The 17,466-nt window shown below is 31.5% G+C and overlaps 1 protein-coding gene across 6 annotated transcripts; it reads right to left on the bottom strand.

Moving 5' to 3' along the window:
• Positions 1 to 480: 480 nt before the first annotated feature.
• LOC119834703 lies at positions 481 to 3,954 on the bottom strand. 6 transcript variants are annotated; one of them, XM_038359160.1, is made up of 3 exons: positions 3,869 to 3,954; positions 3,039 to 3,177; positions 481 to 827 (listed from the first exon to the last, which is right to left on the bottom strand). In XM_038359160.1, exons 2-3 carry the CDS (start codon positions 3,173 to 3,175, stop codon positions 686 to 688), a joined length of 279 nt encoding a protein of 92 aa, XP_038215088.1. In that variant the 5' UTR covers positions 3,176 to 3,177; positions 3,869 to 3,954; the 3' UTR covers positions 481 to 685. The 6 variants fall into 6 exon arrangements, with proteins under 6 accessions (XP_038215088.1, XP_038215083.1, XP_038215085.1 ...); XM_038359155.1 differs by having other exon boundaries at positions 3,805 to 3,927; XM_038359157.1 differs by having other exon boundaries at positions 3,039 to 3,187; positions 3,805 to 3,898.
• Between the last annotated feature and the right edge of the window lie 13,512 nt (positions 3,955 to 17,466).

Raw genomic sequence — 17,466 nt, forward strand, 5'->3', positions numbered from 1 at the left:
TTGGTCGATCGAATTAGGTGGAGCCGAACTCGGTTTATAGTTTAAGTGACAGTCGGATCGGCTGCCTGATCGGACATTTTGAATTATAAAATTTGACTCGATATTCAACGGGATTAGAATTAATGCGAACTCTTTAGTTGAAGCATTTTTAACAAAAGACACCAACTGTGATAATTTTGTAATTGGATGAGAATTCTATAACTTAATATTTTGTTATATATTATAAATGTATATTATACTTTTGACAATAATTTATATAATTCAACATAGGTACTTACGTAAGTAATATCCCACACCTTTCTACATAATACAATATTTTAATTAAACCGTTGAAAACACTTAACTGAAACGTTAAATTTAAAACAATATTGAACTACAAAATTAAGGCACTATTCCAGCGTTTTCTATGTAATTATAAGACTCAATTTCGTCCTTATAATAATTCTCTTTGTAATTAAAATCTCACCGTGCTCTCTTTACTCTTATTAAAAGCTATGTTCTTTATTTTTGGAAACAGTTTTTAAGATATTGTTCACGTAAATGGAGGCGTATACTATATAACATTAGAGTTTAAATTATTGTTTTATATACTTAGAACTATTTCAGTAGACAAAACGCCGCAGTAATTACAGTAACGCAGAGCTTAACATAGAAATGTAATTCTTACTGATGAAATTAGCACAATTTAGTATTCCGTTTCAGTGCCATATACAGTTTCGGATATAATATCGAATACAGTTTGCAGCTGGGGGTACACCAAAGTCGTTAGTAAAACAATGCTGTTAGCTATGACGAATAGTTTCATGTTCTCCAAGCCATCGTCTGATCTGGAAAAGTAGTATATTAAAAAAATCACATAAGAGATTTATTTTTGTGAAAAAAAATAAATAATATGCAACTCATACGACACACAACGTGACAACTACGGTTTCGCCCGCGTAGTAAAGAAAAAGAGATGTTTTTTTTATATTTTTCATATCATAACGGGCAACTGAGCTGGCGGTTCGCCTGATGGTAAGCGATCACCACCGCCCATGAATATTCGCAGAAGTAGTGCCTCTGCGAATGCGCTACCCGCTTTAAATTAATAGAAGGAAAGTAGGAATGGACAGGGAAGGGTCAGAAAAAGGAAACGGGCTTCCCCCCACTCACCTTACAAAACACAATAGCATGCTATTATTTCACGCCGCTTTTCTGTGGGGGTGTGGACTTGACTTGAATTGACTTCCCCCGTGCGAGCTGGCCCAATTCGGATATAAAACTATCTTTGTAAAATCCGAATCGGATATGTCGGTTAGGCGTGAAGAAGAACAGGCAGAGTTCTTTTTGCATTTATAATAATAATAGTAGGAAGTAAGGATTATAGAATGTAGCTCCTGTGAAAATACAGAAGCAGCAAAACCCGTAATAATGCATCTAACAATGCCGAATGCCCGATGTAAATTTAGTGCAATTGAGGTTCTCCTGGACACAGTATCAAAACTGTTGGTCTTACAGCTATTCTATACTTTCCGATCATTATCAAAATGTGGCTTGTAGTCATTGTAATACATTTGCTTTTGTATAGTCTCCGATAGCACCTATTATATTGTGCTCCAAGGTCCAAAAACCCTAAACCACAACCTTGATTAATGGCCAGTCAGTTGCTAAAGTTAATTTAGTTAGCAGAACGCAAACTTCATTTGAATTAATACTAATAACAACGAATGCTTAAAGACGGAGACAAATATATATCAATGCAAAATGTTTTAACATCAACAAATTAAAAAAAATATATTTTTTAACGTTCACTATATAAAATATGTCAAACACTTGGAACAAATTACAATATGATCACAAAATAATTATAACAGAAAACGAAGACCAATTATTGTTACAGAGTTAGTAACTATAAGTCACATAAACTGTTTGTTTTCAAATTGAATCAACAATAAAATACAGTAAACCAAATGCACAACTAAGTTGACCTAAAGTGAGAGCTTCACGAAAATTCGCAGCGGTGCCTTAAGGCTTCTTGTCAGTTCCGACTCGATTTCCTGCTTATTTTGGAATAGAGCCAGTTCCCTACGCTTTTTGTTGATACGAAAATTGTTTTGCTGTTTACTCTTTGCGCCCGTTAAACATCCCTTGCTTGCACAATTTTAGGGTAAATTTGGCAAGACAAATTAGCCTAAATTTCATTAATTTGAATACAAACCGTTTTGATTTACAAAACGCTACGTATCACGATGTTTATTAAGAGAATGTGTTTCTTGTGTTCTTCAATCATAAAACAAGATGTTTTTTTAATTAAATTTTATTATGGAATGAGGCAAAGAATTGTCTACAAGTGATATAGCATTATGATAATAGCACCTTGAACGCCTGTATTCTTTTTCTTATCCTACCAAGTCCCTTATTTACAAATGTTCATGGGCAGTGGTAATCGCTTACCATCTCGGTTCGGCGCACCATCGTCTCGGTTTCACGCGCTCATATAAAAAAGGTACCATTTATTACCATTAAAGATAAGTAGGTTTGTATTTAAATAATCTATTTAAATTTAACATAAATCAATTTTTTTTCACGTAGATAGATTTTCATGGCTGTCCATAAAACAATAATTTGAATTCAACGCTCTATGATATAGAGAATTAAGCTAAAATAAGTGCCATTGCAATATTATAAAGTATGTTCATACTAAAATATAATCTCTCTATTGTATAAAATTTATGTTATTGTATATATCTTATGATCCCATTGCCAGGATTATCTTTGTCGAGACTTACTTGAATATAATATTCTGTTTATTAAATACAAGTATTTATATATTTCAGAATCCATTTCTTTAAAATGAAATATATTTTAAGGGATAAAGTATTTTAAGTAATAATCGTGAGTATTTTTTTACGTTTATTTTACGAGTTTTATTCACGTGCATTATTTATTTTCAAGAAATTTCCAATTCTTTTCAACATTAGTCAAGAAGAGGATTAAACAAAACAGTATGAGCGCCAAGTTTTTCTCTACATAATACATACACGTATTCCAATATTTACCTCAGCCAGCCGCCGAAGCCTTGGTTTTCCTCATCGAGGGAATCCAACTTTGGCAGCGAGTTCTCCTCCGCCTGAGGGGATTCCTTTTGTGGTTTAGACGTTTTCTTACCAGAAAAATGGCTCTTGTTCTTCTTCATAACTGTGAAATTCTAAAATGTGTTTAAACTTGTATGACGCAGAAGTTGTTCGTTTGTTATCTTGAAATTATGGAATATACATTTTGTTTTGGCAACGATATAACACAAAGATTGAAAAAACTATTAGTTTAAACTCGTATATTACTATGTTATATATGTGGATGTACGCAGTTATACATATTTATTATTGAAAAAACCAATTTAAAACTAATAATAATTTTTATTTAAACCTTATCATATTATTGTTAACTACAATAAGAAAAGATTTTTTCTCTCTCTTAATTCAAGAGATGTCTTCACTATCAACGGAATTTTTAAATGCATAAGTTTACAAATGGAAATAAGATATCAAACTCCATAAAGCAATGTTTCCCCTATCAAGACTTTAAGACCTAATATTTGATCATAATACGTATAATATTGTTTTCTGTGATATTACTTAAAATTTTATTATTATTGCCAGTCATTTCTACAGCTTTTTTCAAATATAGAATAGATACAGTGGTTTGTTATAAACTTTTATAAAAATTTAGTCTGATGTAAACTATACATACCAATTAACCCTTTAAGAGTTTATTCACTAAAGATTTCTATTATCCATTGATTCATAGCAATTATAAACCACGTACCTGTTAAAAAATATAATAACCACAACTGAACAGTGAACACGTAAGGAGAAAACACGTTTCTTACCAGTTTACACTCCACCCGCGCTAATCAAATATTGTCTGATCCAATATACTGTGACTTACTGAGAACGATATAGTCTAAGAGCCACTGAGAACTTGATTTAATCAATGTTATAGGCTGACATATGTAATTTATGAGACTTATAGTTTAACTTATTAGAAAACACGACGTGAAAAGGCACAACATTGATTGATTTTACTACGAACATGAGAGATGTAGTATGTGTTAGAATAAGTAGATATTTAGTCATTTTGTTTCTTGTCGTTTGCTTTAATTCGTTTGCGCATATTAGTACAAACATAAATGAAAATCTGTAATTAAACATTCCTATTAGCGGAATGTTGAAAGATTTCATTGTTGAATTAAAACAAACCTATCTGTTATATGTTATCAAGAAATATTAAATCTTAATGTGGAAGTCGAGCACGCTTTGGCACGAATTGGGCCAGCTCGCACCGGGGAAGTACCACATAGAGATCCGGCGTGAAATAGTAGCATGGTACTGTCTTTCATACGGTAAGTGGAGAAGCCAGTTGATCGCTTTCCATCAGGCAAACCACCAGCGCAACTGCCTCTTTATGGCATAAAAAATATCTTGATTTATCATACATTGCTATATGTATCTAATAATAAAAAAAGGTGTGTGTGCGATTCACACATGATAGAAGTGAAACTTTAGTAAATCGACAATAGAATGAGATGAATATATATAAAACTAGCTGACCCGGCAAACGCTGTTCTGCCTTACTCTTATAATTTAGGGATGAAAAATAGATGTTGGCCGATTCTCATAGATACCGGATAAGCACAAAAAATTTCATCAAAATCGGTCAAGCCGTTTTGGAGGAGTATGGCAACGAAAACTGTGACACGAGAATTTTATATACGAGATATAAAATAGTATGTATATATCTGTCTCATTCTTTGCCGGCTTCATTCTACACGTGTTTGTATTTGTGTCTCTTACCTGTCGTTTTTCCGTTGCATCAGGTTTGAAATCACAACGATTCTAAAGAAGTTTCACTTCAATAATTTCCTCAAAATGGTTCAATAGCTCCTACACTAAAATTGGTACGTCATGGCGCTGATCTAACGAACCGCATTCAGTGAAACCTTTCAGTCATGATCGATATTTACGCTAAAAGGTATTAAGGACAGCTTATATCATGTAACTCGATTAGATTTATTATCATTATAAAATTTAATACACTCTATTTAATATTTTAGTCGAAAAATTATATCGCGTTAATTTTGCATAAATTATATACATAATGACAAATTGTCAGATTATGTGGAGCTTATACAATTTAGTTTAATCTGGAGCACATTATTTGTTTGGTATTTATGATTAAAATATCGACTCTTATAGTGAAAAATTATATTTTATCCAACACTAGCTTAGCGATGGCTTTGCTCGAAGTCCAAGGAAAACTCACATAGTTACATCTCCGTTGGGATTTCGGGGATAAAGCCTTATCGTATGTCCTTTCTCAGGTCTCTATCTATCTTTGTTTAGACGCCAAGAAACGACAGATAGACAAAGTTGCTTTAGCATTTTTAACATTAATGGGGATTATCCATAGGATTTTTGTAAAAGGCATCACTATCTGCTGGTATATTCCAATGGATGCAAGTTCAAATGAGACACTAAATTATCTCGCATGTTATTAACCAGCGCTTTTCTATCTATCATGCACTAGCTGCGCCCCGCGGTTTCACCCGCGTAAGTTTGTATCCCCTAAGAATATCGGTATAAAAAGTTGCCTATATATTATTTCAGTTGTCCAGATGTCTACGTACCAAATTTCATTGCAATCAGTATAGTACTTTTTGCGCGAAAGAGCAACAATCACAAATATATCCTTACAAACTTTCGCATTTATAATATTAGTAGGATAGGATAATACTAAATTAAATAGGATGGTTTTCTTTATTAACCTATTATTACATTTTCTACGTACGACATATTTAATAATCAATATCTTATTAAACATCACACGATCAAACAGTCTAACATTCCAGTGCTTTTGGCAGCTTCTACGAAGCGCACCAGCTATTCGTGATTTAAATAAAGCACCAATAAAGGGGAATTGGTTGAAAGAATTCGCTTAGAATTCTATAATTTCTGAAGACATAGCAAGAACCCATTTTAGTCTCAATAGATAACGGGGAATGCACTTAAAATACACTTAAGTGTGGATGGATTAAAAACGCATTGAGACTTGAATCTAAATTGAATATCTTTGGAGATTTTCTGTAGATACTATTATTATGCTATTTTCTTCTACAATGAAAATAGAATTATATACAACTAACTGTTCGCTCCGGCTTCGCCCGTAATGAAGTTACAGCTTCTTATAGTGAAAGAGTTTTTGAAATCGGTCCAGTGGCGTTTACGAGAAAATGATAAATATAGGAAAAACAAAAGTTTTATTTATGATAATAGTGTAGATAGATTAAAATTTGAATATATCTTCCCTCCACAAAAGATCACTGATGTCCCTGAGGTGTAAAGTTACCATTCCAGACTGTAAAACGACCAATGACACATTATTTCTACGAAATGTCAACAAAAAAGAATGCACCAATCGGTTGAAAACCCATGGAGCTATAGAGAAACATAATCAAAAAAAAAAAATATAATATAAACCTCCTTCGTTATTAGAAACGGTTACGTAAAAAGCTGTACGCACATAATTGTGAAACCTTTATTAATTTTCCAGAAAGTCTTTTTAATGTCTGGGAACGTCTACTGCTGGACAAAGTCTAAAATATTTCTAGCGTGGTTATCAGGAAATGATCATACTTAATAACCTTTTATGTTCTGATATTAGAAAAATCATTTATTTATCTGTAATGAAAAATTGTTTAGAGTATCATAAATATTTACATTTTTTTTTGTATTTATTCGTTTATCTTTTCTTTTTTTTATTTCAGAGCCTGTAGCTAGATGCTGTAGCTACAAATAGAAAGACAAAAAAATGATACAATACTTAGTCAACTTTTACCGTGTTTTTTCTGGCAATTTCCTGTGATCACAGGGGCAAAGCGAGTATCAGTTTGAAATTTCTTATTATAATCAAAATTTAAATTTGTCGCAGAATTAAATGTGATACAAAGATTATTATCCTGAAGCCAAAAGAAAATATGTTTATACAAGGAACCTTGGAGAATAAAAAAAAGGTTTATAGGTTATTTTTCTTCGTAAAAACAAAAAAAAGATGATGGAAATTTGTATTGGGAACAGCGCAATAAAGTGAAGTGCACTCGAGTGAAGTCGCGGGTGAAAAGCTAGTTATGCAATGAAATACTTGATATTCTTATACAAGCACGATATTTGTTATAATGGGCTTTTTATTTCAATAAATAATACAAATGAAATGTATGAAAATAGAAGTCTAATACCGTAATATAAATGTTTAAAAAAAGGTACCGACGTTTCAGTGAAGAGAGGTACCACTCCAGATTCTAAAATGGAATCAAATAACAATAATTAATTTCCTGTCAAACATAACAATAAACACGACAATCGGTTGAGAACCCTGGAGCTATCTATCATGAAAACGAAAAATACAGGTCAATTGAACACCTTCGTTTTTGGGAACGGTTATAAAATGGCAGATGTATTTTCATCCAAATTGTTTTGTTCAGCGGAAACTTAATACCTTGCTAACGAAGCTGTTTTCACGTACCTACGCGACATAAACCACCAACTATTTATTTAATCCAGTCGCGTGCGAAATCTCTGACAATCCTGTTTTTCTATATACTCGGCCCGCTTACAAAATTTTCCAAACAACCCTAATTTATACCATAGCTAAGAATCTTCAATTTTTCAAACAACCCTAATTTCATAGCTAAGAATCTGCACGTTTGTATATAAACTCTCAACCTATATATATAGACTGATAAATGTAAAGTGCTTCATTATAAAAGCACATTTCAATAAGTGGATTTTGAATATGAAATGAAATTAAAAATTTAATGATAATTTTATACCGGGAATAAAATGACCTACTTAAAATGTAAGTTACAGTTGCTTTTACGTGCGGTCTGTATACATAAAATGGCTTGCATCATGAATAAAAACTTTGGCAGACTTGAGCATAAAATTGTATTTTGATGTGCTTACAGATAAACATTTCCGAAACAACTGGTTGAGATCATAGTAATATGTTACTATATTAAATTAATAATGATTTAATACGTATTATTATCAATTTGATTGTTTTTTTCGTTGTTATAGAAATAACTACGAAATACGAATAGAAATTCGTAACTTTTTACTGTGTGAACCAATTTTAGTTATTATTACTTTTTTATTTGAATTATGTGTCCCATTTAAAGTTTGTTTAGTAGTGAAAAATATGAAGACGGTTAAGTTATTGATTGAAATAATTATTCATTATTTTGATCCACCAGTAATGAAATGACGTAATTATTCAAGACTTGAGTTTAAATAAATTAACAAATCCCGGTCTAGACCGAATAAACGTAGTTCTTTTGAAAATTTCGATAGTGTTATAATGAAAATACATTATTAACTTTAAACATGCATTTTTATAGAAATTAATAGTAATATATAGAATTTTTGTCATACACCATCGTACATATCTTCTATTCCGAGTATCACGAGAGTAAAGCCACGAGCTCCAGCTAGTCTCAGTCCCATATGAATATGGGAGGGATATTGCGCTCGAGTCACATTTCAATGTGACTTGAGCGCAATATAGTACGGAAAATTACACACCTCACAATAATTGAGCCATCACGTCTCTTAATTATTTCATGGAAAACTATTTTAGCTATGCCTTGCTTCAGCACGTAATACTAGACAGTGAAGTTCATTTGGTCATTTAAAATGGAAATAATGTTATGAAGTCGGTGCTGAAGCCATTTATTATGCTCTTTTTTGACTTGTTTTTCATTTTGATGTCGCATAATTAGATTGGAGCATTGATGGAGATTGATGGATAGATGCAAAAAACATTATAAATTTTTGTGTCATATATTTTTTCCTTTGTAGCTCAGTCCCGGAAGAATCGTTGATTAAACACAAACACAGATATGCACGAAGTCCAATTTATTTATTTAATAAATTATTCTTATTATGTAGGTATGGATGTTTAGAATTTATGCAGGTTATTAAAATAATACGCTACATTTATACCAGTATTTCCAAAAGATAAAATTTAGTTGTAAAAAGAATTACTTGGACCAAAAAACTGAATAAATCATTAATGAATTTTAATTTTGTTTGAAATTAATGAAGTTTTTATTCCGAATCATAAATGACAAGCTGGAAAGTGTTTGATAAAATTCATATAATTAGGGAAACATAAAAATTTGATTTATAGGAAGATAATATAAAAGTAAGCGCCCGAAGAAATAAACCACACTTAATATATGCACTAACATAATCTATATTAAAGTATATATTACATTCCTGCATATCACAGTACATATTACATACATATAATAATAGCGGATCACCCCGGCCTTGCCTGTGGTACGTATAGCCTACACTCACGAACGACAAACACACGTAAAGGTGAAAGAATTTCCAATATACAACTAAAGAAGCAACCTCTTCAGCTTCATATTATTAGAAATTATTTGGGACATTGGAGATAAATAACTATTATTGAAAAGAAAGACTAAAGAAGTCACATTATATTCCCGTAATAGAACTAGTAACGATGTTAATAATCATTGTCTAAATAGCTTACTAGTTGGAGCTACTGTCTATGGCGTAATATTGTTTTTTTGTTCGGTCGTATTATACTCTCTCGTGTGTCAACTGTTTTGGTGTGCTAACTGGATTATAAATTAATCTGAGTACATCAAATTAATCTATTATTATTTTACTACAAACTCATCTTATATTAACTAAGCAATGGTATTAAAATCAAGAAAATTTTATATCAATGGCTTAAATAAACATTCTGACTGCATTTGTGTTGTGTGTTAAAGAGTTCTGTATAAAATCTTACATAATACGTAAATATTACTTTAAAATCAAATTATATTTTCTCATTTCACGAACCTCTCCTTTGAGTTTATTATAACCGACTCGTTAAAAGTAATTGACTTTCGTAGATACCGGATATCTTTGTGTAACAATGTTATTTTATTTCGTAGTGGTAAGGTGTGTATAATGTATTTTATAGACTGGGAGAAAATGAATAATTTATGACCAGTACTTTATGTATTAAGTACTTATTTCCACAAAGTTAGTGAGTTATTTTTACGGGTAAATAGTTTCTGTATTTCTGTAGAACTACTTTATTGAATGTAAAAATATTTGATGGAATTCGAAAGCCCATATAAATCTTTATCATCACTACTTACTGTATCTAATCATAAGTATCGTATCATAAGTATCGTCTTTTGAATGGGACATTTTTTGTAGTATCTTTATTTTTCTATAAATTACAGCTATTAAAAAAGGATGTAATTCAAATATTTACCCCACGATATTGTATTTCAATTTTACATGTGTTCACGATCCGTATTTGTATTCCAAAGCTAAATAATATCCTTAAATCTAAATAGACGACAATAAGTTTTAAAAACAATAAATACAATATTCTTACGTTTGTATATTAGCATTATCAACGTATTAGCCAATCAAGCGGAATAACCACATCAATTTCGCGAGCTGGGCTCAGGTGTGATAACACTCGTGAAGGAGCCTCTAAAGTATCTCAATCGACTGGAGCTCAGTACGTTAGACTTACCGGATTCGGGGCCTCCGTCGGGAAAGAAAATTGTACGCGAAATAGATACTTTTTGTTTATGTTGCAATATGTTTAATAGTAAATTTGTTATTTAGTGCTTGGACCATCGTATGATAATTCTGCACGCAATAAATTGCATTGAGCTGAGAGGTCAGGCAATAATATATCAATGTATTTTGACGAATTAAAAGCACTTATAAAATATGTCTACTTGAATAAATAAAAGATTGAGTTTGTGATTAAAAATATTAATACAAAAATGTAGAAATACGGGTAGTAAATAACAAAAATACGAATTTACAAAATTGTAATTTCTCATATATTATTTTACTCAAATTTATTCTATGTTAATTGGTTTTGAGAAAACTTTACTCAATAATGTAAATATACATTTTTGGGAGTTTTCTAACCGTCCCCATTTTCCCAGAGATTTTCTTTAAAGACGTAAGTAAACATCTACAGATAATTGCTATTTCTTAGTAAAACATGTCGCAAAGAAGCCTCTTATTCAATGGGAACTAACAAATTAAATGTTAGGAACAAATAGAGTTTTTATTAAAGTATTAATGGAAGTGTAAAATTTGTCTGAAAAATCCTTCCTTCCTATAAATATTGTATTTGGCTGATAGCCCGTTCAATAAATGAAGGAATAACATGAAATCGTGATATTTCTCTTTTTAACAGCTATAGCAACTTATAAACATATTTATGTATCAAAAATTATAAATTACTGTATCATAGTATCACATATGGTAAATATGTATAGCCATAATATACAATACATGAATATAAAGACGTACCTACTTTTAATTCCATTAAATATCACATCCACTATCCAGTAATAAATATGAATACAAAATGTAAGTTTGTTTTAACTATATACCTATTCGTTATATCTATTCGGCTGAAAATGATAATATGAAACGATCGTAGCCTAAAATAACGAAAACGATAGAGGCTTTATATCTGCGTGCAATCACAGCTCTCTGTAATAGCTATTCAGGTATTACAGTAATTGGACACTACCTCGAACTCCGACCAATACTCCGGTACAATATGCGTGATAGTTCCGTTGAGAGAAATTTGCATCGACTCCAGTAGGAGACTAATAAAAAAGTAGAGATCGGACTGGGGTATATATGATCTGTTAATCTAAATAATCTTTAGCCCCTAGGGAAATGTGAAATAAGTCTCAGTCTTCATTATCATCATCAGCCCATATATGTACCCACTGTAGGGATAATTGTACCTATAATTAATCGATCTCATTCGTGGGTTTGGGTTGGTAGATGTCACATGTCGTCGATTTTTTTTATTCCACGATATATTTCGTCATGATCCCCTGAGTTTATGATTTTAGTCCGAGGTCTTTACAACTGAGCGGCCACTGCACCACTGTCTCTATTATTGCTTTGACGAATTTTGCAATATTTTTTAATCCTACGTGATATGTCACAAGAAGACAAAGACTGACTTACTTATACTATAAAATTCCAATCAAAATTTAAGTTCCGTGATTTAAATATTGAAGTTATAACCAAGAATATGTCGAACATGTTATGTTATAACTTCATTATGTTATACTAGCTGCGCCCCTTGGTTTCAATCGCGTAAGTATGCATCCCGTAGGAATATCGGGATAAAAAGTTTCCTATGTGTTATTCCAGTTGTCCAGCTATCTAGGTACCCAATTTCATTGCAAACGGTGCAGTAGATTTTGCGTGAAAAAGTAACAAACATACATACACTCATAGATCCATTCTCACAAACTTTCGCATTTATAATATTAGTAGGATGCGTAGGCGGGGCGCGGGCCGTAGCTAGTTTATAATATTAGTAGAATTAATGTGCGAACGCTTAAAAATGTGAGTCGATTCTAGTAAAGCATATTTAAAGTCTATCTCTTATCATTACCACAAATAATATAATATACTAGTAATACAGATAAAATAAATAAATACTTCTTATACTGTCATTAATTATATTATTATTTAACTACATAGATACAACATTTTCAATCCTGTTAGCAAAACACAAAGAAGAATATTTACTTCAAGATTGCATACGTTTAAAAGAAAACTTGCATTAAAACAAACTTCATACAGAAAATTACCTTTCACAAAATCCTGAGTAAGAATCACGAGTCACCCCTAAATAACCCACCTTGAAATTATAAAACGGCTTAAAATCTCACGACAGCGATGAGAAATGGTATACTGATCCCAATTTTCAATAATGTGGGCAATTTTTTATCTCGAAATGGTTTTCATTATATGGCAAGATCCTCCAGAGCTTTTCGCACGAATAAGCTGTGATGTTACAAACACATCTTTAGTGAGAGTCGTACTGTGTCGAACTGAACACATACAGATAATTATTTCGATCGCGCACGATATTAAAAGTGCGTATATTTTGTTTTAAACTACTGCAATTCATATCTATTGCACTAAATAAATAAATACTCATATATGACGTTAAAGTGTATTTTCATAATGCCAGCTACTACTATAAACGATTGTAACCAAAAACATGCAGAGCACACATATTAAGTGCACTTAGCATTCTATAATAATTGTATTATAATTTTAATGCGAACAATGAGTACCTTATTATACTCATTACCGTGCCTCAATGTATTTGTTCTGCATAGTTTTAATTACGTGTTGAGAAATTGATTAACGAAACAATAAAACAAACAAACTATCTGTGACTCTCTGTTCTCTTACTTCTTATTATTTATTTATTTAGCATTACACATTGTTATAATAAATAAATAAATAAACTATCTATGACTCTCTGTTCTCCTAATGCTCCCTATTAATATAATTTGTTGGCTTTAGAAGCAGCGAGCCTTATGTTTTGTCCTTCACAAGCAACGGCCAAAGCCAATTTTTCGTGGCGTGATCGCTTCTAATTCAGGCCAATGTGTTCCGGATATGAGCCATTCGTTCGTAGGAGGTTATCTTACACTCGCGTTCTGCGAACGTTTGTCACGAGAAATGTACCAGAGGATTATTTCAACGTAGAATCTCGCATGCGTTGCTTCAGTTTAGCTCTGAAAGTAAATTAGTTCTTGCTCCTGCATAATTTTGTCGTTTTACTATTTTTAAATGTGTTTGTACTTTGAACAGTAGAGAGAGATTGGTGTTGTTTTGAATGACTTTTGTGGAATGATTTTAAATTTACATTATGTTCTGTGAAATGTTGTAAAATACTGAAATAAATTTCACTACTTGCGGATTCTATTATATCACTCTTCTAATCATTTATGACCTAAAATAACTGTCAACAGTTTTATGACCAGATGTCCGTCGGTTTAAAGAAATAAACTTAAATATTATGATTTTCCGTTCGATATTTAAACTATGTTATTCATATTTTTTAAAAGAAATACAAGTTGAAGCATAATATGACTTATATTTCGCCATCGAATAATAAATAGCGTATAACGTTCGGAGGAAGTCACAAAAAGCTTTCGTGACATTACCAAAGGTGTCACTAAACACAGGTAAAGCCGGCGCGGTATAATTGTATAGGATATAACCCACTTTCACAGTGGACGTTATCTTTCGCACGTGTCTCGTACCTTTAATGTCAAATAGTGCTCGCAAGATTGTGAATGGTACATAAGATTTTACGATTATTTGAATTTTAGACGGTACGTTTTTTCTAAATTCTGATTTTTCGGTCGTGCATTTAACGCGGGGTTAAAGAAGAAGTATTTTAAAAATTCATCTGAAATAATTTTAAATGGAAGCTTATACCAGAATTTACATTAATTTAGAACAGTAAAATAAGATTTGTTTTTGACTTTTATATATAGCATCATAATACAAGTAATTTAATTAATTTCATTTTACTTTTAATTTAGAAAATTTACGATCATGTATCATTAACGGTCATCATCATCACGTTTCTTGCAAATTAATGACGGAAAGAGAAAGAATTCTAAATTCGCATTTTGAATGATACGAAATGTTATGTTCCTACTGTGATTATGCTGTTTTCACCAAACAAAACATCAGTTAACTTTCGAATGTAACACAGTTTAACGTCGTATTCTACATCTATGATTAAACAATAAAATATTACGATATATCATACCAAAACTACGTGCTAAAAATCCGCCATAAAAATCTATAACTTTAGATCCATACAAACGGCATCGCGGCTACCAGCTCTCATCGCAAGATTTCGATGCGAAATTCAATTATAGATTTTTATTTTCACCTCGGGGGAATATTTTGAGGGTGTCGGTCGAAGTATAAATGAATTAAAGTTATCCACCAACTTCAGAACCACTAATTAGGTTTCCATCGCCCACGCTAGAATTGTAAAGATATTTTTAGTTAGTTAATTTATTGAATTAATTTTATTTATTTAGTTTATATTTTACTCTAATACTATATTTAGATAGATAAACTTTTATTTAAGCAGTTCGAACCAATTTTAAAATTAACATAAATTTATGCGCTAAATCAAATAATCATATTCAATACTGTGACAAATTAATTTAAAGGATTTATCCGTCCATCCCAATAAGCTTTCGCAATCATTATCGTAATGTTTTATAGTATACGTTATAAAATTTAAAAGAGAAAATATTCAAGTTGATTTGTTTATTTAAAAGCAAGCAGGTGGAATACAACCTTCCTGATAGCATTAAAAATAAATAACATAAGTACCGAATCTAATCTATATTTGGAAAGATTCAAACCGTGAACGTATAAAATTATATATAGCAAACGTTAGAAGCACTCCCTAAGGGTACTTATCAGGGTCACAAACATTCCTATTCTGTTCAACCATTTGACATCCTTACAGGGAATATCAAAGAGGTTTCTTTTAAAAACACTCTAAGCCAGTTCGGAGGCGACTTTCAATGGAGCGGTATGAATTTATTTATGCTGGCAACCCTCGCCTAAGATAAATCTTTCATTTTACACACTCGTATCTCGTTATGTTTTTATTGAAACTGCCCGCCCTTAATCTTATTTACACTCGAGAGATATTAATGCTGCGATGTTGGGGTTAATGTCCAGTTTTATTTATATTATTTTAAATCAACAATTGCGTGTTGCGTTGTATGAAAAGTCATTATGCTAAATGACGGACATGTTGAGAGGCTTTCTGAATGAATACAATCGAGTGGGTTAAATAAATAATGCATCATAATGAAGTGGATGCGTTTAAATACTTTCAATAATAATTTTGTATATTGTTTTTATAAAATGTACCTAATTTCATAGAATATTTCATTTTTCGTACTTACTCATACAATTTATATTTATAATCAAATGAAAAATAATTTGTTTATATTTTACGTATAAATATCATAAATCTATTAGACTTCATTTGTTCACCATAATCAGCCCATATATGTTCCCACAGCTGGGACACAGGCCTTTGAGGGTTTAAGCCATAATCCAACACGCTAGCTAAGTGCAGGTGGGCAGATGTCACATGTCGTCGAATTTTTAATTATCAGACATGCCGGTTGCACACGTTGTTTTCCTTCACCGTTTCGAGCCGTGGTTTAATCCACACATGCAGATAAATTAAAAAATCAATTTATTTCCTGCACGCTCGTCTGATCTCGAACCCCGCATTATCGGTTTTGAAGTCCGAGTTATTCACCACTGAGCCACCACTGCTACTATTCTGTTCAATACTTGTTTATTGCTATTAGATATCTAATTGGTATCTCAGATACAGTAATTAACAAATAAATTAGCTGCACAAGCTAAGTTAAATTTATTGGAGTTAATTAGTATGAACCCTACATAGGTCCTAATTATTGTATCTATATTGGTTAGCAAAGACCATCCATTAAGTAGGAACGTTAAAAATACGGGAAACTTACGGAAAATATATAAGTGCCATAAAATACGTTGAATTCTATGTTAGTAGAAGAGCTTCTAAATGCATTTCCAGTGAATTGCTTGCTATTTGAAGTGTGTTTATTATTGTTATTTGTATCAAAATGTATGTGGTAGTGTATAAAACATGCACTTGAAATATATTTAATAACCTGTCACGATGTGCAGAAAATAGGTTAATGCTTAAACATAATAATATAGAAGGCAATATCAGTAATTATGAAATAATTGCATGTTCAAGTTCCTACATTAAAAATTGCATGGTTTGGTGTGTTTTATTAAAAATAGAAATAAGTAGACTGCAGCACGTCATATATTTTATAGCTCAAAATATTATTAACGCTATTTTTCGATGAATTATATAGAGTAGGTAAACAAAGGAACTAGCAATTTGTAAAAAGTCTATATTAATTTTAATTATGAACGACTATTGAATGAAACACAAAGATCAAAAAGCATCACAATTTTCATAAAATATCTAGAAATCTATAAAGAATTTGCTGATATGCTAGATCAGAAAAATATAGACTTTTAAAAGTATAAGTTGCATTGATGTGATATTAGATTATCATCTGGCAGTAATTTAAAAAATTCGATCTTGTTTCTGAACTTCACACGATATGTGCCCGTGTGTGGCTGTCGAGACGCATCCACAGTAGGTATTACGCTGATATATTTCTCGCCATATTTAATTATAGAAAATCAATTTTACAAAAACGCTAATAAGGGACATGGGACCATATTGCCGCTTTGGTATTACATTTTAAGTAAGAATAACGGATGTTGGTGGGTCATTAATGTAAGAAATTTACTGATTGTTAATAATTACGTCTTAGAAGGTTTCTGTTATAAATATTTCATTAAATACCAAGTATCCCATGATTCTGTTGAAGTATGAATGGATTTCGTACATCGGTTAATGTGTGTTTAATGAACACGTATAAGTTATAATATAAAATATCGTATTTGATCATGGTTAACC

This window comes from Zerene cesonia, chromosome 19 (assembly GCF_012273895.1).
Source record: "Zerene cesonia ecotype Mississippi chromosome 19, Zerene_cesonia_1.1, whole genome shotgun sequence".
NCBI lineage: Eukaryota > Metazoa > Arthropoda > Insecta > Lepidoptera > Pieridae > Zerene > Zerene cesonia.